The sequence below is a fragment of the Nematostella vectensis genome, chromosome 3 (genome assembly GCF_932526225.1).
Source record: "Nematostella vectensis chromosome 3, jaNemVect1.1, whole genome shotgun sequence".
Classification (NCBI taxonomy): domain Eukaryota; kingdom Metazoa; phylum Cnidaria; class Anthozoa; order Actiniaria; family Edwardsiidae; genus Nematostella; species Nematostella vectensis.
This window is the reverse complement of record NC_064036.1, coordinates 12,443,226-12,465,655: the sequence shown is the minus strand read 5'-3', so window position 1 is coordinate 12,465,655 and position 22,430 is coordinate 12,443,226. Positions and strand designations below refer to the sequence as shown.

The following is a 22,430-nucleotide window of genomic DNA, read 5'->3' as shown; positions in this document are numbered from 1 at the left end:
TTTTGGCGCCTACTTATCCAGAGCCCTAAGAGACCAATTTGTGGGGGGCGTGAGGAGCCAAGCTACACGGAAAAAACTTCTTTCTGAAGATAGAACATTCGACAAAGTGTTGAAGGTAGCTCAAGCAGACGAACTGGCCGAAAAGGAATCACGACACCTAGTTGACAAGCCTCGTCTCCTCGAACAGGAAGTTCGCTTTGTAAAAAAGAAGCCTGTTGGATCTGATACAGGCAAGAAGTCTACTTTATGCTTCAGGTGTGGCTCTGACAAGCATTTGGCAGATGCTTGTAAACACAAGGATACCATTTGTGGTTATTGTAGCAAGCCCGGGCACCTGGTTCGAGTTTGTTACAAAAAGAAAAGAGGAACACTACAGGGAGCCAGACGTTGTTTCTGATTCTGAGCTTGCAGAATTGGTCCAGAGAGTGGTAGGGAGAGGCAAAACCCACTGACGAGCAGGCATTCGGACTACCAGTTACTGCACTCTTATGGAAATGTTGGCGGAGCGAACGGACACAGAGGCATGGAGACGAATATTTAAATCGACTGTGCTTATTTCACACTTCTGGGCCAAGCGGTAATTACCCCGATCGTCCCGGCAAAATCGCTCGCGCTCGCGTCGGATTAAAGCAAATGCCAACAGAGTATATATCAATTTAAAGCTTAATGATTGTACTTTCCTCCTAAAATAATCATTTTTTATACGCGTTTAATTTCGAGTGCTTTTGCTTGGTCCAAAGTGCTAAATCGACCACTTTTAAACATGCAAATTATTTAAACACACCAAAAGCGCGTAACCTCCCGGGATCTGCTTTATATCTTTTGTCATGTACTGAACTGACAAACCGTTTCTACATTTGACGTTACACAGCCTCGTTGATTAATAATCAAGGGTCAAAGTTAGGCGTGGAATAATTTCGCTTCTTTGGCTACAACGCGCTAATTAAGTCCATAGCAAAAAAAGCTATTGATTATCCGCGGCACGGTGTGACAGAACAATGTCTATACTAGACGCTTGCCAAGTTGCGCAGGAATCGGGCGGTTAGAAGTGTACCTTCAATTCACATATTTAGAGTAAGATGGGGTGAAATTTGATTGCAAGATATCGGGGTTTGAAGTTGTGTAAACATTAGAGGCAGCTTGACAGAAAGACAGACGAAGAGCAATTTGAGATTATTGAAGCCTTCGAGAATAACGCTACACTCATTTGAATTCTGTTTTTCTTGAATGTCTGGCGGAGTTTTCACCCGAAATGAAGCCATTTGGGTCTACGGTATCGTTAATGCTACGTTTCGGAAGGTATAATGACAGTTGGATGGGATCGGAGAGGGAGGAGGATGGGGGGGAGGGTTGTGGCAAAATATTTCCCCAGTCTTGTTACTTGTTTCTGCGGGGCCCACGCCCCACACTTCCACTTTATTCGAATAAAATGCTGTACAAAGTGCGGACGCGTGACAAGTGCATAGTGCCTCTTGACTCGTCACGGTACAACACGTCTTCTTGTGTGATGACTTATCATGCGTCACAATTGGTCTTCTGCTATATTGCTTTCGCTTATTAACATATTTTTTTTCTCGTCATGGCGTCTACGTCCACATATTTCCGGGTTCTTCTTGTCTTACTCTCCGCTCAATCTATAACAGGTAGGATGAGTATTTGACTGAGACATACGTACTGTGTACACTGTGTAAATAGTTAATCATTAATAGGTAATTATTAATTATGAGTATTTGACTTAGACATACGTACTGCGTACACTGTGTAAATAGTTAATTATTAACGCGCTTTATCTGCTATCACTGCCTGTCAGGGGAACTGTCAAGTTTGTTTCTTGGCGTGTGAATAAATGATAACATTATTTTGTGTTTATCGTACAATTAACAAAATTTACTACATATGTATCTTAATTGCAGTCTTCGATCAAACTTCCAGCTGTGAACCCGATTCATGTATTTTGGTGTCTTAAACTCCTCTTAGGAAATATATTGATATTACGTACGACATAAAATTCATATGCGTATAAAGACTTGCGAAGGTCGACTTTAAGAAATAAAAAAACTTAAAAAAAATATTTATTTATAAAAAAAAACAAAATATCTGGAAAAAACTAGGTTCGTTTCATTCATTTCAAATTGCTAGTTATTCTTATTGCCCTTTTACATTTATTGTCGTCATATCTACAAAGAAATAAGGCCTTTAGATAATCTAGAGAAAACAATAACAACAAAAATATTGGAATAATAAGCAAATCAACAGGCTGTTTACTGTCACTACATCTTTGGCTATAGTGCTGACTTTTTCGTTCTCAGCGAGTAAAGATTCCTTGATGTTACTATTTTATCTGCGTGTGTACCATATTAGTAACTTTGACTGCTTTTATGTTCTCCTATATCATGGAAAATGTAAAAGCCATTGATCATTTATGACTTTTAATGATATTAGACTTTATAATGACTATTAATGGCATAAAAAGTTTTGATAAATCAGGGATCATGCCAGACACATTGCTGATATGCTGATTAATGATGCAGGAACTTGCGACACCTCGCCCTTGGGAATGGAAAGTGGCGCTATTGCAAACAATAAAATAACAGATAAAGCAGGAGTGATAGTGGGAGACCAAGCGAGGCTTGGTTACACAGTCGGTGACTCGTGGTGTAAGAGCAGCAGCGATGACTTCCTGCAGATCGACCTCGGTACCCCCCACATCGTATGTGGCGTGGCCACTCAGGGGAACCATCCCCAGGACCAATGGGTTATCAGTTTCAAGTTCACGTATTCAACAGATGGAACAACATATAGCTTTTATGAAGATCTTGCTGGAAATCAGGTAATGTATCACAATATTTGAGTTGAGTGTATCACAATACTTGAGTTGAGTTAAGTATCGGCCTGGCGAGCGTCCGCTAATGAACAGGAATAGGTGTGCTAGCAAGTGACCATTGTGATTTTGATTCCTTATCCGCAGTTCGTTATTCGTCCTTTACCTTATTTGTTCAATTTCCTTATTCAAATGCGTTTTTTCGATTTGAAACAGTGTTAGGCATTACAGCTCACCCAGAAAAAATCCAGGAGAGATAAATTTTCGTGAGATAAATGTGGTTGCTTTTACGTGCTCTACTGCTAAACGGAGTTGTGAACATGAGACTCTGTCTGTTATAAAAGATCAAATAACGCAATGCGTGCAATCACTTCCACGAATAATTGAGGGAAAAGAGAGAAAATCTACCTTCTAACGCTGTGTTCTAATGTCCCAGGTGTTATTTGCCAACCAAGATCGGGATGGAGTCGTCCATCAGGTCTTGTACAAAGAGCTGGTCGCCCGATATGTGCGTATTCATCCGACAACATTCCAAGGCAAAGCGTGCATGAGAGGAGAAATGTACGGAGTCAAGACCATTACAGGTGAGCACATTCGTACCCAGTCTCTCAGATGGGACCGAGCATTTTATATATGATAGGGAGGGGAAGGGGGCAGAGACGTACCTATGAATATTTGGATCAGGCCTTCCTGGAGTTCCGTAGGCCTTTTTCAGCTCGCCAGTGTTGCTCATATGGTCTGTTGTATTTTGGTAAAATCTATTTGCCTTTTAAATGATTCCCCTGCATTCTTGCCCCGTCCGTTTTTTTGAACGAAAACGATTACAGTTATTGGCCCATATAAGCCAATATAAACGATGGTCACTAAACGTATTCAGCATTTGTAATAGAAGACTCATGCTTATAAGTGATTTTTAGAACTTTTTTTTACCCTACCAAATAGTCGGTTCTTGAATGGTCCGATGATTTATGCATATATGACAATGCTTACTCAAACAGAGTAACACAAAGTAAAAAGGAGGGAGTTCAGTTGAAAGCGTAATTTTCAATTATGTGTCAATTACCATTATACTAATAATTCTATTTTATTTCGAATATATTACTTTATGCTTTTTAGATATGAGAAGTTTGTAGCACAACATTGTATTTGCATATGGCATAGGTAGCTACACCAATTAAATAAACATTACTTTTCCTCGTGGTAATTCTTTAAACAGCATGAGACACACGCCAGCTTTAAACTGACATGTCGCTATTTTATCGTAGAAAATATCGCATTGGGCAAGCCAACAATACAGTCAAGTATGGCACATTTTGGCGTCCCATCACGTGCTGTGGATGGCGACCGTAACTCTGCTTGGGCTGGAGGATCATGTACACATACAGATGGTGAAGCCGCGCCCTGGTGGCAAGTGGACCTCGGAACAACCAAGTCCATCGCTGAAGTACTCATAGTCGCCAGGGGTGACTGGGGAGCTGAACGCCTTTGGAGCAACACTTTCGAGCTTCTTATCGGTGCGTTCTACTAAGCATTTTTAAAATGCTCTGAGTATTACCTTAAGTAAATAAATAATGCCAATTAGATTACTTGCCCCCAAAATACACTGACATCAGGAGCGACCTTGATATGCATGTGCGCTCCTGAAGGTACAGCGGCAACCGCTCCTCCCCAATTCTCCACAAACATCTTAGGATTCAAGTTTGAAAATCTGCCAATCTAGCTACCGCCATGGGTTCTAGTATGCTAGTATGTTGGTGCGGGCAATGCCCTTATCTCTCTAGAGATATTAACAAGCCTGTAAAATGACTGCAAATGTTGTTTACCTCTTTCATTGACATACTACTAAAGCCACTTTCTACTATCAGGTGATCAGTCAAATGGGTTGAATCCAAAGTGTGGCGACAGGCATGCAGTCTTACCTTATGACATGATATCCATCGAGTGTAACCCGAGGATGAGCGGGAGATATATCAGGATCGTGTTAATAACGGCATTTGACGCACTGACACTTTGCGAGGTGGAGGTTTATACTGATAACTCAAGTGAGTATCAAAGCATTTTATGTGTTGCGGTTCATCTGGAGTGTAATATTCTTACATCTTACTATAATATCTTATTAGACCTATACGGAACCCGAAACGATCCACAAAATTTGCCCAACTAATCCCAGAACCCGAAACGATCCCCGAAAAGAATCCTTCAGAACCTCCTAGGAATCGTTTTCGGGTCCCGGGATCAGTTTGGGAATCTTTGGGGAACGATTCGGATCCTAGAATCATTTCAAGTCCGTGTAAATAAGCCCCACTATTCTCTTAGACGTCATTTTAGTAAACAATTGTCATATTTTTAACGGACATTTTTGACCCGACCTTCATTATATCTCTTTTATTTTACGCGCTTTGATTTTCGCGTTTATTTGATATTTTATCAAACAGTTTTATTTTTGCGTTGTTTTCAGCCAAGAGAAACTCAAAATAAACTTAACGCAGAAATTTTCTGGGTTTGAATTATAGGAAAAATACACAAAAGGGGTTAATTGCATCCTTAGTTCTTGCATCTCTTCAAAGCAGTTTTTTAATACTAAGCTAATAAGAATTATTTCATAATTATCATCTCCCATCCATTGATATGTTTGATTGTCTGCATTATTTCTAAAGTGTGCGGAGGACAGGCCATTGGCATATCTGACAGTCACGTGATCTCCGACGCTAAGCTGACCGCGAGCTCCAGTCAGTCGGGATTTCCCGCGAGTAGTGGTAGACTACTGGGTGCGAGCGCGTGGAAGCCTGTGTCTTTGAGTACTGACGGAAACCCTTGGATTATGATGAACCTCGGCGCGAAGTATCACGTGTGTGCTGTGGGGACTCAAGGGAGTCCAGTTGATGGCGACAGAAGCACAGTGTACATGATAGATTACTCACTGGACGGGAGGAGTTGGACAATCGAAAACAGTGACAATGTAATGATTGTAATATGTCAATAGATGATAGCCAGTATCTGCATTTTGTCCTCTTAAACATTTTCTGGACCATTTGCTGCCACGTGTATTTGCAGACAGGCAACAGGGATCAAAACACCATTATAAAGAACCCCCAGTCAATGTCTGCGATGTTTATTCGAGTTAGGCCTCGATGGCGGTCAGGTCACCCATTGTTCGCCCTAAGGATGGAGGTGTATGGCGTCAGAGTAGGTGGGTTAATTACAGTGGAACCTCTTTATAATGGACACCCTCGGGACCGTGAAAAGTGTCCGTTATAAAGAGGTGTCCGCTTAATGAAAGGTCGACTTTTTTTCGATCAAATTCGAATTTAAACACATTTTATTTTGACCATTACCACCTTAGAATGAAAAAAACAGCTACACGTTTTTCGCGTATTACTTCCCGATGCGCGATGGTCATTTCTGGTACAAGGCTACAGTTATTTGGCGCATATAAACTGAAACAAAACAATGAGGAAGTACACAGTGAAGAAGTCAGTAGACTGCGACGGTGCAAACCCTATGAAATGTATATCGTTAAAGGTTATGTCGTTTGGGGTTTCCATGGCATTGTTATAAGAAAGTCTCGTAATAAGGAGTAAGCATTGTGTCCGCTGAATAGAGGTAAAAAAATACAGAGATTGTTAAAGACGGGACCGTTAATATGTCCGCGTCCTCTTAATGGAGGTACGATTTACTGAATTAAGGTGTCCGCTAAATAGGTTTATGCTCAGTAGAGGTTCCACTATACCATCATTGACAACATTTCGCGGATTTGGTGACTTTAAATATCACGAACTATAAACCACAGATCACTGTTATAGAATCACTCGGCATTCGTGAGAGTTCTTGAGATCTATTTACTTCAATGACGTGTTATCGAGTATTCTTGAACTCTATTGTTTCTTTTATTTGCTCTCTTTTCGGAGGTGCGACTAAACGAGGTCAAATGACAAAGGACAGGGTCCGTCTTATAGCGCCAGTTCGTGTTTAATCGTCATAGAATTATCCGGCAGCGTTGCCGAAACGTGGAATAAGTAACCTTTAGTGATTATAAACACTTTTACATATTCAGTGATTAAAACAATCATTGCCACGTGAGACCCACGATGAAAGAGGTTCAAGCGTTTGACCGCAACGTACTGCTGAGTAAAACAAAGGTATTTTTTATTCTGAGAGAATCTTTGCATGTGCCAAATAATCTTCAATCCAAATTTTCCCAGCATCGAGCAGAAAACATTAATTTTCATTAATTAATTTTGATTAAAAGACACATGCTGCTTTTAATTAAAATTTATTGCTTGCAAAAACTATCTGGTGGTCAAACCTTTTCGACCTTTGTTTTTTTACGCTTCAGCAGGAATCTAGAACGACTATCTAAATAAGGGATTGTTTATAAAATACACCGAGGGGGGGGGGGGGGGGGGGTGGGGAAGATTTTTACTTAAGACGCCCCCCCTTCCTTTCAGAACCCCAAAATTTTCAGAGTCCCTCCCCCTCCCCCTTTCAAACGAGAATTGAATACTGCGAAGTTGCACTCCTTGCCGGAGTTGACGATCCAGTCAGGTCCATCATTATTTCAGAGTCTGACATCTCTTATTCACAACTTTTGGTTTCGGCCCTGTGTATAATGGTGAAGGGTTTTTTTTTAAATCACCCCCCCATCAAAAGTCAAATGGTTCTTCCATAAGGACTCCTTTGAAGGAGTATACATTTCTATATATTTGTTTTTGTTTTTCTGTATAAAAAGGGATAATGTCCAACGTATAAAATACTGTATGTATGTCGTTTTGTGGATTAGCAGGCTCCACCACTTTTTAGAAGTTTGTTTCCATTTGTTCCTGTTAACTAATAATAAAATGTATTGGGAAATACATATACTGAAAGCTGAAAGTATTTAACGTATGGTTTATAATGAGAAAAGTATTAAATAAATTGTGAATTTGGCTAAATATTTAATCTGTATTTGTTTGTGCAGCAAACTAGACCATATCAGTAAAATATTAAAGCTGAACAGTACGACTCCTAAAAATTTCAAAGCCCCCCTTTAAAAGACTTTTTTTCCGGATCCCCCTTATGGTGGTGAAACATTTTCGGAGCCCCCCTAAATATCTTCCCTCCCCCCCCCCCCCCCCCCCCCCCCCTCGGTGTATTTAATGAACACTTCCTAACTTCTTTTAAAAAGCACTTGTTAGCACATGTTTCAGCACATTTGCCAGCGTAAGTTTAATTTATGTACTACGAATGTATACTAACCAAACTTTTGTTCACACTTAGCATGTACAGCACCATTTGGATTAGAAAACAACACGATTCCCGATGGTCAGATATCCTCCAATTCATCCGAGGCCAGCCACCCTGCCAGTCAAGGGCGCTTGTACGGAGCCTCGTCCTGGTGCGGCGTGACGTCATCATCCGGGTACCTGCAAGTGGACTTGGGTACGAGGAAGACGGTCACGGGGATAGCGACACAGGGTGACCACACTAGAGATAACTGGGTGACGAAATACAAGGTCCTTCACAGCCATGATAACAAGCTATGGATGGAGACTCAATCTGCGGTTAGTTACGTAGCTAAGTGTTTACGTTTAATTTGGGATCTGTTAGGAGAGGTGTTGGAACAGGATATGTGCCCGTGGTTGAAACAGTTTTAACTGGATAACAATTCAACACCTATACTGTGGTAGGTCTTTGAAGTATCGAATAGTTAGGTGTCAGGAACCACTTTGCAAGTAGTTTTTCAATAGCGAGGATTGAAATGGGCCGATCGAGGGTCAACTATTTCAAATCACTTGGAATTAATCAGGCTTTCATTCAACAATTATAGTATTAGAAAAAGAATTGGAACCTATTACCGCTACTCCACTGCATTCTGGATAAATGCCATTTTTGTGATAAAAACGTAGGAAGAAACCACCGGACAGCCTCTATCTGCTGGTGTGCGTCGGACCTTGTGGTCTGCGTCTACAATTAATAAAACCTTAAAAAGAAAAAGTCGACAACAACGCAGATTTATGTTTTTTAAAACGATATTTCGGCAGGCCAATACCTGCCTTCTTCAGGTTATAAATGAGTTACAGTGGCATGTTACAGCTAGTATATGTACAAAGTTCATTGATGATTAGCTAACAAAATATAAAAGTAGTAATTGAGTAAGGAGTAACTTATGGAAGATGGTAAATAGGGCGAAAATAGGTGATGGTAAATGCGGCGAATACGGAGGGCGAGGCTATAGGGGATAGGCTTTTTGGTGTGATGAGGGTGGCAAGATGAAAAAGGTGTTGGAGGTTTGGAGTAGAGGTCAGTTTCGATTTTACTATTAACAAGGGAGACATTAACGGCAAGAAAAGGTATATTGTTATATGAATGGGAGCTTGTAAATTTAATGGTGGGGTGTAGATTATTAAGATAATCTACATTAATCGCCGCATTTGTTCTACAGAAGAAAGCTTTAATAATAACCGCTGCAATGAACTCACCAACTACCTCCTCAAGCGTGGCTATAAACCCGCTTTTCTCAAGAGACAAATCCTACGCGCTGCTAACATTTCCCGCATTGACGCCCTACGCCCTAATAATAACAACCAAAAAAATGTCCCGTCGCATCACCTTTGTCACTAGTTATAACCCTACACTACCTAACATCAACGACATAATCCGAAGAAATTACAACCTCCTACTCTCGTCTTAGCGATGCCTAAGGTTTTCACTGAGCCCCCTCTTGTCGCCTTTCGCCGCTCACCTAAACCTCCGCGACATCCTCGTTAAAAACAAGCTACCTTCCGACCGCTCTAACACCAACCAGCCTCCCGGGGCCTTCCGTTGCGGCAACAACTGCCTAACTTGCCCCTATATTAGAACCATGGCCTGACAAGCTACACATTTTTCCCAACAGGTGAAACACGACCTATAACCTACCACATAACCTTCAATACTAAAAACGTGATTTATATGATAAAATGTAACCGCTGTAACCTTCATTATATTGGGGAAACTAAACGTAAATTAAAAGAACGCTTTAATGACCACCGCAGAACTGTAGAATCCCAATCTCGATTCATACCAACCCACGCCGCTGAACACTTCCTAAAACCCAACCATTCCGCTTCTGACATAGAGGGATAGAGCTCATACTTATTGAAAAAATAAGAAATAACTGCGACTCCATCCGCAAAGCAAAAGAAGCCACACTTATAGCTCACGCTGGCACTCTTGAACCCGGTAGCCTCAACCGGCGTGAAGAAACCGTTTAGCTGTTTAGTAATCCACACCACCCTATTTACCATCTTCCATAAGTTACTCCTTACTCAATTACTATTTTTATCTTTTGTTAGTTAATCACCAATGAACTTTGTACATATACTAGCTGTAACATGCCACTGTAACTCATTTATAACCTGAAGAAGGCAGGTATTGGCCTGCCGAAATATCGTTCTAAAAAAACATAAACATCTTTTAAAGGTTTTATTTTTGTGATGATACAATGTAACGGCCTTTTGGCCAATTCACAGGAGTTTGATGGTAATAGTGACCGAGATAATGTGAAGGTGAACTGGTTTACAAGACCTGTTGGCGCACGTTACATTCGCGTCCTTTCGACTGCCAGCAACGGAGCTACCTGTATGCGGATGGAGCTATATGGATGCAACAGATGTAAGTTAAGGAATACAAAATGATAAAACTGGGGCTGCGAGACGATTTCATCTTCTACACTGTCTTGGTTTTTAATCTATTTCTAACAATGGATCCTCGAGCATTTTTATCATATTAACAATTCCCTCCTGAATTTTGTTGTTCCTCTAACGGCCTACAGATGGATGTAAACCGTGTTATGTATGAGGGATTTAGTTATTCTTGTTTCCTCAGACATCGCAGTTAAAGTTGCACCAATGAGTGACGTCGTCCTACCTGCGTCATCCAGTGGTCACGTGGATTTACAATGCCTAGCACGTGGATATGGCATGGAAATCACGTTCCGATGGACGTTGACTGAATCTGACGTTACTCATCGCTCCGGTGGTGCCAGAAGAAACAACACTCACGCCATGTCTTCATTTCGATACAACTTCACAAGCGCAGAAGCTGTATTTGACGCATCTAACTGCACTCTCCCATCTTCTGGTAGAGAAGTGTCTTGTAAAAGTCGATTTCCGTACAGATGCATTGCCTGGTATCCCACGCTTCCTGGGGGTGTTGTTGACTATAAAGAGGCCTTTGTCACTACCACCTTAAGTAAATACCTTATAAAGATAAGCTAGTTTATTTTTAACGAAGCGAATGCGTATGGAATAAATGATAATGAGATGTCAAGCATGAACCACTTCCATTTAATCAATACCACAAATAAGCATCGCGAGGAAAAGAGGGTCATCAGATCATCAGTTTCTTTTCACTAGTTTGTGAATATGGTGAATTTGAAATTTGAAAATAAAGCTTCGAAGCACCACTTCTTTACAGCAAAGTTCTAGAAATTCCAGATTTTAATTGTCTTAATTGAAGTTTTGAATGTTTCTCAGAGTTGCCTGGGAAACCATTTGCAGTCAAATCAACCGAGGTCAGATCTCGTTCAATATCTTTAACATGGAGTTCCCCTGTGAAGGAAGATGGTGAGCTGATGACGACATCGTACAAGATAGAGCTGGTCGCTAACGGAACGATATACACAAGTTCTAGCAATCAGTTGGCAGTGAGGGGTCTCAAGCCATACACGGGCTACAGGTTCAGAGTAAAAGCCGTCAGTTCAAGAGCAGAAGGACCATGGAGCGAGGATGCGCATATTGTTACGGAGCAGGAAGGTGTGGAAACGCTTTTGTTAGGTTTGCTTTAATAGAAGATATCCACAAAAAATGAGTGGCGATATTAACGGGGATCAAGCTTCGTACTATTAGCTCTGATGCTAACAGTGTCTGCTCGCGCTACTGTGGTCGCGTAGAAAATTAGCGCATCGGGATGCAATGCGATATTTAACTTACGTTAACTACACGTAGCCTATCAGCGTTTTAAAGAAATGACTCATGCGTCTATCCCAACCGTGTTAGGCTAAAAGAATTATCAATGCCCGATGTAGCTCGCATTGCACTGTTTTGTCGCTATCTCTTACACATAGCAAATAATCTAAATACATACATAGACGTGTGTAAGTAAAACGCACGAACATTTTCTACGCTAAATAGTTTTGATGTGCTCTTTGACAATTTAATACGTTTAATCTAATGGGCTTCTTTCGAAATGCACAGCTCCAAGCTCATCCCCAGAAGGCCTAACGGTCAGCCAGAGCGATGGAAAAACACACACTATTACCTGGAGTCCAATCCCACCCAACCAAAGTAATGGCATCATCGTAGTCTATGAAATCACATGGGTTAAAGTAGCCAATAGAACGCGAAGTCGTCGTTCCCTTGATGCTGTGTCATCAGCAAACACGTCATCTACGTCATACATCCTGATGGACCTGCTGCCGTGCTCAGTTTACAACATCAGCGTCCGTAGCTACACTATAGCGGGCCCTGGACCCTTCACACGGCCGTTGAGTCTAAATACACCCGGTAAGGGAATTTGAAAATCATCAAATAAAAAATTTTTTCAAACCCTTGGGTGTTTTTATTGTATAAAAAATGGTAGGCTTGTAAAAATAAAATATTTTATTCTTTTTGCTGCTTGTCATTGTCGAGGACGTTGTCCCGTGGTCACATTTACCAACATCATGTGATCTGAGAAAAGTTGCAGCATGCCAAAAAACTAATATAAATAAACTTCCCATTAGCAGAAAAACTCTTAACAGTAACAATAACAGCACAAGCAAATCGCGGGATCAGCTTGATATTGGTCTATCGGACTTGACGATAGATGGTCATGTGAACAGCTTCCACAACCAAGGAACAGGTTTGATATATGTTTTAGTATGGGAACTGCTGTTGTCTTTGATGGATTTGTCCACATTAAGTGGCCCTACACAATAAGTGTTGTCCAAATAATAGAGGTGTCAGGCAACTGAAAGTCATTCGTCATGAATAAGTTTATAACCCATCATTCAGTTCATCATTCACGAATCAGGCCATTGTCAATAATTCATTCATCACAAATAGCCTACTCGCCGTTACTTGTGTTACAAATGATTGTCTTCTATCCAAGTCGAGTTTGCAAGCACATATGAGTACGTACTTTAGTCGAGACACGGCATCTTTTGTTTTACTCACTAGATGTGAACAGTCAATCCGGAAGTACCTTCCAGGCTGACTGCATTATCTACAGTGAGCCAGTCGACGACAGCGCGCCGGGACTGATTCCTGTGTTGCAGTTTCCTGAGTACATGGAGCGAGTCAGTCGGATAAGCTACACGTGTCTCAATGTTCAGTTTAACGTAAGGAGACCACAAAAAGAATAACATTTCCATCAACAATACTAAATTTTTTTATAATTAAATATTTGAATATGTATTTCAAATTATTTTTTCCTCAGAAAATCATGAATGCTCGGCGGTCGTTTACATCACATGCAGCAAAACTGTCGCATAACAAAGCTAAAAATCGCTATGGGAACATTCAGGCCTGTAAGCATTGATTATTTAGTTATATACTGATTAGGGCATCTTGGAGTCGGTGTTGCATTAATACTGATTAGGGCATCTTGGAGTCGGTGTTGCATTAATACTGATTAGGGCATCTTGGAGTTGGTGTTGCATTAATACTGATTAGGGCATCTTGGAGTCGGTGTTGCATTAATACTGATTAGGGCATCTTGGAGTCGGTGTTGCATTAATACTGGTTAGGGCATCTTGGAGTCGGTGTTGCATTAATACTGATTAGGGCATCTTGGAGTCGGTGTTGCATTAATACTGATTAGGGCATCTTGGAGTCGGTGTTGCATTAATACTGATTAGGGCATCTTGGAGTCGGTGTTGCATTAATACTGATTAGGGCATCTTGGAGTCGGTGTTGCATTAACTTTTCTATAATACTTCCGTAATCAGATGACCACTCCAGGGTCATGCTTCGTGGAGCAGGTAGTGGCTGTGATTATATCAACGCAACATACATCAAGGTATGTAAGTATAAATACGACAGCGAATGAGCAACCGTATATCAGTTGAACGGCATGTAATTTTATATTATACACCTATTTCAGGTTGAACTCGAGAATCCATGTGTCGTGACCCGCGGTGGTTCATGGGTAGCGTATAAACGGCTTAAACCTTGTATCTGAAAGTTATGTGTATGTTCATAAGAATGTAAACAATAATTTCATAGCTTTTGAAACGTGGATTTGTATTTTATTTACGCTTATTTGCTTGATACCCATAAAGCACTGCGGGTTACGATACACAGATGCTCCGAGTGCCACCTTATTTGAAATAGGTGTATACATGTTAAGGGTACAGACCTGATTGTCAAGATCCTTTTTTTCAGGGCTTTGATGGAACTCCCAAAACGTACATAGCTGCACAGGGTAAGGCCGTTAATCCTCGCATTCTCTAGTAAATTGCAAAATCTGCTTCTTTATACTTACCATTTTCCAGGTCCTTTGGAGTCTTCATGTGACGACTTCTGGCAGATGGTGTGGCAAGAGAGGTGTTCCGTCATCGTCATGCTCACGGGGCTGATAGAGGGAAATAAGGTAAGATAGGGAAATTGGGGACAGAACGCGAGAATATATTGTAACGCTAGACACTCCATTACTCAGTTAAAGTGTCATCAGTATTGGCCGAGTACAGATCAACCAGCCGCTTATGGGGTACTTACTGTCTCACTGAAGAAGAAGGAAGAGTTTTCTGATTACACTGTCCGGAGTTTGTTGCTATCAAAGGTAAGCTGGTGATAATGAAGAAGGATGGATAAAATATTCGTTTGCAAACACAAGAAAGCGTAATGAATTAAGATAAAAACGAAATTACTGCAGTAATGATTTCTGAAAAGTGAAATGGAGAACTGTGGCTTGACCTGAAAGCACGATATTTTACAGGTATCAAAAACCAAACAGTTACGACGTAGCATCCAGCGAACGTTTAAAATTAAAGGGTTCAACTTAACCTGTCCAAGAAATTCATTGTAGTTTGCCTTGTTATTCAAAGTGTTAAAAAGGTATATCAATGATCAATGCACGGTCTGGATTGAAGTCTGCGGCTCTGAGTTGCGTAACAATGTCGTGTGTGTTATTTTAATTTTTTATATTGAAAACTCTGCAACTTCCTTATTGTGGCATATAATTATAGCAAGGGACGTTGAAAGAGGTACGGCTCATTCACCAGTATCAGTTCACAAGCTGGCCGCACAGAGGGGTTCCCCAACAAACAGCTGCTTTGTTGAGGTTCAGGAAGAACATCATCAACCGGTCTCCGCATGTTTCAGAGTCTGGGCCCTGGATCATACACTGCAGGTCAGCAAGTTCCTCATTTTTTACGTGGTGGCGGTTGTTGTTAGTGATAATTGTGTTGCGTGCTGTCCATATCATCTACTTGTAACTTTAACTTGTAACTTGTAAAAGCTATAGTGCCATTCAATGTCATGGTCAGTTCTTTGTTAATGTGTTTTTGCTGTCGCTGCTGACTCCATACAAAGCAGTGCTACATCTAATTTTCAACTCAATTTGCTGCAGTGCCGGAATTGGCAGAACCGGCATATTTCTTGTGATCGACGCGATGCTTCGTCAGGCGAAGGAAAAGAAGGTTGTGGACATCTACAACTACGTGCATTCCATCGAAGAAGACAGACCGTATATAATTCAAACAAAGGTTCTACTATACACTCCTATACACTAGAGATTAGCGATATAGTAATCGACCACTCGTGACAATATCTCATTCTTTTATATGCATGTAAAATGGGGGTCTCCCCTAATCCTGATGGATTCAAGGGGACTCTTTGCCACCCAAGATTTTTCAATTGTACGTAATATATGCAAATATATGTGGCAAACAAATAAAATGAAGTAAAATTTATGTATTTTACGTATACAGATATTGCGAAAAGACGACGACTAAGCTTTGCTCTCTGTTTTCACTCTTTATTCTATAGGATCAGTATGTGTTCATCCATCATACAATTCTGGAAGCCTTAATTGCCGAAAACAAACGAATCAAACGACCGCATTTATATGGCCAGGAGTCGTCAATTTAACCTGGAAAAGAGGGTGTCAGACTATGAGGAATATGAGGTAAGGTCCTTTAACTGGCGCTGGCCTAAAATTGTGATATTTGTCAAGATACAAAAACAATAAGAATTTTTCGGAGAAAGCACAGCCTTGTCTCTTGCGGTCATTTCCTTTAATTAGTTTTTTAAAACATTACGGGCGGGAAGCTCCAAGTGCTCCCAGTACCCCACTTCTGCTAGCGGCTCTGAAATACACTTTTAGTTATTTGTGTTCACTCCTTATGCAATAAAAAGTTGCGTTAATGGGCTACCCTACGCCAATTTTTAGCGAGGTCCTTTGTTTTAGACTCGCCCATTACCCCAAAGGCTGCTGGATGTCTCATCCATTCGTCTCCACAGGAGCAGTACAAGATCTGCTGTGACGTCACCTTCGATTGGATTCTGCCAACATTATTAAATCGTTGTTTGGAACCTTATATATTAAAACCTCGTTCTGTTTTACATCAGTAAGCAAACAGGCTGCTCAAAACGATAATGCTATTGTCTGGTGGTTATTTTTGAATTATAAAATTGAATATCTTTGAAAGTTATTTTGCATGTTGCTATAATTCTACATATGAGTATATATACCGTATTTACTCGAATAAGCGCCCGGCGCTTATTAAATTTTTCGACTCTCAGATGGGGCGCTTATAATTCGGGGGAGGCACTTATTCGAGGGTGGTTCTTATTTGAAACGGCAAATTTCGCACAGAAGGCCAAAGATGTTTTTATTCATTGAAATATAAATCTAAAACCACTACAGTAGTTTCTTTTCTCTATATCATTATTACAACTTGAAGTAGGTTTTTTCATTGAACTTTAATCCATTAAATATTTGTTTCTTTGTTCTCCAGGGTATATGTGCTCCAGTGCTTTCTTAGAACTACATGCATGGTAGTCACTTTACTCAGTTACATAAAACCTGGGGAGGGGTCGCTTATTCGAGGGAGGCCCTTATTCGAGAGAGACGCTTATTCAAGTAAAACGGTACTAGTAATTGTTAAAAGCAGATCAAGCACAACTTCTGTACCGAATAGGCATTTGAACTCTGGTGTTTTAACAATAAAACGCTCGATTTTGAAATATGTAATTCATATGAGCAAAGTTAGATGACTTTCCCCCCCGCCCCCGGCCCCTTTAGGTGTTACGACCCTGAATTATGACAATTGAGGCGTTTAATTTTTAAACAGGTTTTTGTCACTGATTGTAAGCATGTGTAATATATATATATATATATATATATATATATATATATATATATATATATATATATATATATATATATATATATATATATATATATATATATACCCGCGGGGTCCTTTAAACCTTTAAATAAAATAAACAATTTTATAATTCCTTTAAACCTTTAAATACAATAATTGCCACTAGCGAGCTAATCCGGCAATGAGGGTGTAACCTCGGTTAGTAAGCACTGTCACTGGGGGTGGTCACTGCCAGAGGGTTTATTGCGTCCCCAGTGGTTCTTTTACGTCCCTTCGGTTCAGGTTTAGTGTAGTACAGCTTGAAGAGACGGGACCTCCGGTTTAGTGTCCTTATCCGAGAAGACTGGAAACACGGGAGAATAACTTCAACTCACTTGTGACAAATTCGATTCAAGGCAGGAACCCGGAAAAATCCCCAGTTTGAGCCAGGATTCGAACCTGGGCCACAGCGGTGAGAGGCCGACGCGCTAACACACTAGGCCACCCGTGCTTCCACTCAATTGTCATAGTGATGACTTTTTTTTGTAGTAGGAACCCACGTAGAGATGTGTAAATTCTTTTTAATTATAGCGCGCGCTATTCTAGAAAATGCGCGTTTTTGTCAGTTGTAATGTTTTTGCGTCTCGCGCCACTATTCTGATGTAAATAAGCTTGTAACGATTCACCTTCTTCAGTCTGCCCTGAAGAAGTCTTATTAAAGACGAAAATTTCCAGTTTTTGTGTATTATATATATATAATGTGTATATATGTGTAATAGGTATTATATATATATATTAGCTATTTATGTAACGTCGGTTACAAATGCAATTAAAATTCACCAATCAATAAAAAAAAAATATAGTTGCCAGGGGCGTACGCAGGATTTTAACAAGTTGCAGTCAAAGCATTCAGAAGCTGAATGAGGGCGTGGCCCCTCATCCCGCATCCCCGTAAAGATTTCATAGCTCCCGCTTTTGCGTTTAAAATTTGCGTATAGGCTGCGCACGCCCCTGGTTGTACAGAGGGCAAAATGTGCATATAGAGTTAAAATATTATTAGTCCGGTCGCTTAGTTGTTTCAATCTATACATAGCGGACAAAAGCACCAAACTTGGCATAAAGATAACCAAGAGGATGCTAATTATTATTGAGACCGGTGCCCACCGGTACCACTTGAGGATTTTGTGTAATAACGGAATAAAAATTAGAAAAAAGCGTCCATCACGGGCTCCCTGTGGTGAAATTTAAAAGATCTTGTATTTCCAAAACTAAGGCGAAATATCTGATTGTTTTCATTTTTGTTAGGGGAAATTAAACAGTATTTGTTGATATTTCAAGATGAAACTGTCGTCGGCTGCATTAAAATGATTTATTTAAGAGAAAACGTTTTCAAAGCTAGACCCAATCCCCCTCACGGTTATCCAAGATGGCGGCTTATATTGGCACTGTATATGCTGTAAGTACCTCATAAAATCGCGTATTTTAGGTAAAAAAGATCATTCTTTATGTATCAAGGACGTACAATGTTTTTAACCTACTAAATATGAAATTTTGTCTTGAATTTTCTCTTTGTCGCAAATAGCGCGAAATGGCGCAGGAATTGTCACAAATTTGCGGTATTAATGCTCGAAAGCACTTAAAAAAAGCTGACCAGCAGAGGCACTACGAAAAAAACAGTGCTTATTGCTCCCTACGTGTGCATCATAAGTGATTAGGTTGAACGCATCGCATGCTTTTAACAGGATAGCAACCAACCTCCAACGAATGGAAGGGGCCGTGGAACATAAGAAAAGGAAAGGTCTCCAGGAAGCGAGAGAGGATGATAAAAAAAGTATGGAGCTTTTGTCAGAATTAACAGAATATATAAGTGGAGGCTGTTGAAAATGTTACGTTCCTTTTTCTGATGTCCGAGCTCCACAATGTACATGGAGACACGCTTGAGAGTTTTGGGGAATGTGAAATCCTTTAACCGTTTTCTACTAAAGGACAGAGTTTTAGAGGCTTTTCCTAAGGTGCGGATCAGTGATCGGCGGACCGTTATTTTAATAAAGGGGAGAAAATATAGATCATGGAACTCTATTAGCTAAGGTTTTCGGCTTTATACGACCGAGTGGTTGGAAGTCAAGGGCGTCTGCCGGCTCCCCGTCCCGCTTTGACCCATAACTAGTAAGGGTTAGAGCGAGGCTGTCGCCTCGGAAACAATTGTGATACTTTGATTTTAAAATAACATAGGGCCGTAACAAAAGGATAAACAAATGACCCGAGTTGTCATGGTATAATTTATCAATGCACAATAGGCTATGAAAAATCTCCCTCATCGGTAGCATATTTTTTCCTGCTGACGGGCCTATTAATTACAGCCGCGCTGGTTAAATTAAAGCTCTATAGCCCTTAATATAATACTTAGAGAACTCATTGAAAGAAAATTTCTGGGAAAATTCATGTGCACCCTATTTGTGCTTATTTAATGAGTAAAAATCAGTCATATTTGCATGTTATCAAAAGGGATGTAAATAAAGCCGCGTGGTGCCTGGGTTCCAGTAGGTTTTCCTTCTTAAAATGTAGCTTTTTATAGCTATTTATATGTTTCTTGGCTCGGAATTCGATAGAATAAAGATGAAATGTTAGAAATCGTTTTCAAATATGTGCATTTTGATCTTTTTTTGTGTCTTGAAAAGGTGTGAAAATCTTACCACAGGGTACCCGCAACACCAGATTCCTAAAAAAATAATTGCTCTTTATTTATGGATATGCAAATGGTACCGGTGGGCACCGGTCTCAATATTGATTACCATCCTCTAGGCTATATTTATACCAAGTTTGGTGCTTTTGTCCGCTATGTATAGATCGAGCTCTTTTTTGTGCGCTAAGCGACCCGACTATATCTCTCGGAAAATGCTGATTGTAAACGATCCCCACCTCCTTTCCTTCCCTTGATGGGAGGGAGCCCTTGTACAATCGCCCCGATATATCATTACCCCGATCACAATTGATCAAGATCGATCCATTCATAAAACCATCGCCTTGTCTTGCTCGGACTTGTTTTCGACAACACAAGCGTAATATAGCGTAATTATAATGATATTTCTTTAAAGAAAAAAATATAAAACCATGACATACCTATAATAGACTTTAAGCAGCAAACAATATAGGGTCAAGATCTAGAAACTCATTATTTGAAGGAGAAAATCAATAAAGGTAGCGCTTTGGGTTAAGGGGGATCCGCCCCTGCGTCATGCAAGTCCCTCAACCACAACGTAGTTTGAAGAAGGCGCCATTCTTTTAAAATAATTCTAAATTATTGGGCTACCTGTGGGATGGTCAGCGGTCATCGGCGTCAAGCCATGTCTTGTGGTCTCGTGGACGATCAACGAAAGACGCGGTTGAGGAGCGATGGTCGCGCTCTCAGGTATGCCCACAAAGTTTTGCGTTTAAAGCCTACACAACCCTTTCAAACTAGCACATGCTGTAAAATGAACCAATCTTCTAAAGATCTGGGCAGCTTTGTTAATCGTACAAGTGATACTTTAGGCTAGAAGTCCGGTCGTCACTTTTGGTCGGCGGGAATGGTGACGCTCTGTACCGAATATTCAGTTAAATCAAACAGCATACAGTGCTTTTTGTGCTTACTAATGTTAACACTACATTAAATGTAATTTGTAAAGGTAATCTTAATCATACGGTTTCGAGTTGAGTTTGGAAATAATTTGAATGAGTGAGCTGATTCACGTTTGCGACTTTCGTTTCGACACAAGGCGCCATGTTGAATCACGTTTGAGTGTTCTGTTGTTTGTAAGCCAATGATCAGCGTCCAGTAATACTGCACTGAATAACCCTTTTTCTGCATTAAAATTACCTGAAAATTGCATAAATGTAAACATTTATTAATTTAAGTTTTTTCTCACAACATAATCAAAGTCCATTGTCCTAGGTGCTTCTGACTTCAGATCAGACCAAGTTTATGAAACTCATACTGTTTCTGTTACAATTATTTTTATGGCATGCACACTTGCATTTCAGGCTTTCAATCAGAGATGGCATTCACATTAATGAAAGTGTGACATTCAGAGTCAAGCACTGCCCATGCTGTATTGTCCAATGTTCCTGCATTTGCTTCCTGCCTTACCAAGGTACAGTAATATCAAATCCCTCAATGGTTTGAAAAGTAGACTCACGCAATACCTATCTAAAGAGTGTGAATTTCAGGGATGTCTTACTGATTGTGTATTGCTTTTTCAAATTATGTATTTCCTTCATTTACATTAAAAAAAATAATTTCCATAGTATTTTTTTAACTGATAAAAAATAGTTTAGTATCCCTCACTATAAACTCATGAACTCAATAAATACAACCACAAGCTCTGGCTTGTGAATTTAGACTGATCTTTAATAACAATATCTATGCTGTTACTCAAGTATATCTGTTACTTAAGTATAATGTGCTAATACACTACAAATAGTATTTTTTTTTGTTTTGCTTTAGAAGAAAAATGTATGGCTTTGTGAATGAGATGGCCAGGGCCTGAATTAACTAAAGGTTTTCTTGTGAGGTGCCAGGCTAAACCCTAATCAGACAGGGGGGACTCTTTCGGCCCCCCATCTGTAACTTTTGAACCATTGGAGCTATTATGACCTAATTTTTTTAAAGAATCATTATCTGACAAAGAGGAACAAAATGGTATATTGCGTTGCCATAGCAACACAATATGACGTCATGATGACGTAATTTAAGGACATATGGTTATAAATAGCCTATCATTCGAAACCTTTGCAAAGAACATCCAAAATCCAAATAAGTTATCATATACAGTTTGTTTTCAATAAGCAACTGGTATTTTTTTTAAAAAGTGAGCAGAAACTGGCAATATTTCTGTTTTTTTTTAGATATGTATTTCTGTATGTCTTTTTTCGATGATCTTATTATCTTTCAGTTGACATATATTATTAGTGACACTGTTTCTATGACCACAATATATGACATCTGTGACATCATTGATTGGCATGGTATCTTTAATATAGCTTAAGTTTGCGAATGGACTCTTAATTAAAGTAATAATTTAAATATCTTTTCCAAAAATGTTTTTTTTCTATTTACAATAGAGGAATATTATAAGGATTTTGCCAAATTTAGATGTAAATTTAAAAACCAGTGATTTTTAGCTAATTTTGTGACATCAGCATCCGCCATCTTGGATCTGCCATCTTGGATTTAACCTAGTGACCCCTGAACCCGCCGTCTTTAGCGCATGTGAGAAAAACCTCTCTAGCTTCCCTCCCCAGCAAGTAAAGCTTTTGCAA

General features: G+C 39.9%; 3 protein-coding genes across 4 annotated transcripts in view; all 3 read left to right on the top strand.

Moving 5' to 3' along the window:
* Window positions 1-17,010, top strand: part of LOC5520099 — a 53,845-nt gene extending 36,835 nt beyond the window's left edge. Inside the window, exons 25-26 of one of the 2 annotated variants that reach the window (XR_007307278.1) lie at window positions 12,567-12,682; window positions 13,000-13,142. The gene's annotated coding sequence lies outside the window, so the exon portion shown is untranslated. Of the gene's footprint in view, window positions 1-12,566; window positions 12,683-12,999; window positions 13,143-16,284 lie in introns of those variants that run through there. The other variant, XM_048725129.1, reaches the window with a different exon arrangement.
* Window positions 1,507-12,383, top strand: LOC5499907. The gene is made up of 12 exons (XM_048725132.1): window positions 1,507-1,643; window positions 2,532-2,830; window positions 3,258-3,405; window positions 4,087-4,335; window positions 4,687-4,863; window positions 5,479-5,780; window positions 5,876-6,011; window positions 8,078-8,361; window positions 10,312-10,453; window positions 10,667-11,032; window positions 11,317-11,595; window positions 12,037-12,383. Exons 1-12 carry the CDS (start codon window positions 1,580-1,582, stop codon window positions 12,357-12,359), a joined length of 2,769 nt encoding a protein of 922 aa, XP_048581089.1. The 5' UTR covers window positions 1,507-1,579; the 3' UTR covers window positions 12,360-12,383.
* Window positions 12,907-17,010, top strand: LOC5500678 (receptor-type tyrosine-protein phosphatase S). The gene is made up of 10 exons (XM_048725133.1): window positions 12,907-13,160; window positions 13,259-13,349; window positions 13,770-13,840; window positions 14,206-14,245; window positions 14,316-14,413; window positions 14,480-14,602; window positions 15,009-15,172; window positions 15,392-15,527; window positions 15,811-15,949; window positions 16,232-17,010. Exons 1-9 carry the CDS (start codon window positions 13,110-13,112, stop codon window positions 15,910-15,912), a joined length of 876 nt encoding a protein of 291 aa, XP_048581090.1. The 5' UTR covers window positions 12,907-13,109; the 3' UTR covers window positions 15,913-15,949; window positions 16,232-17,010.
* Window positions 17,011-22,430: the final 5,420 nt, after the last annotated feature.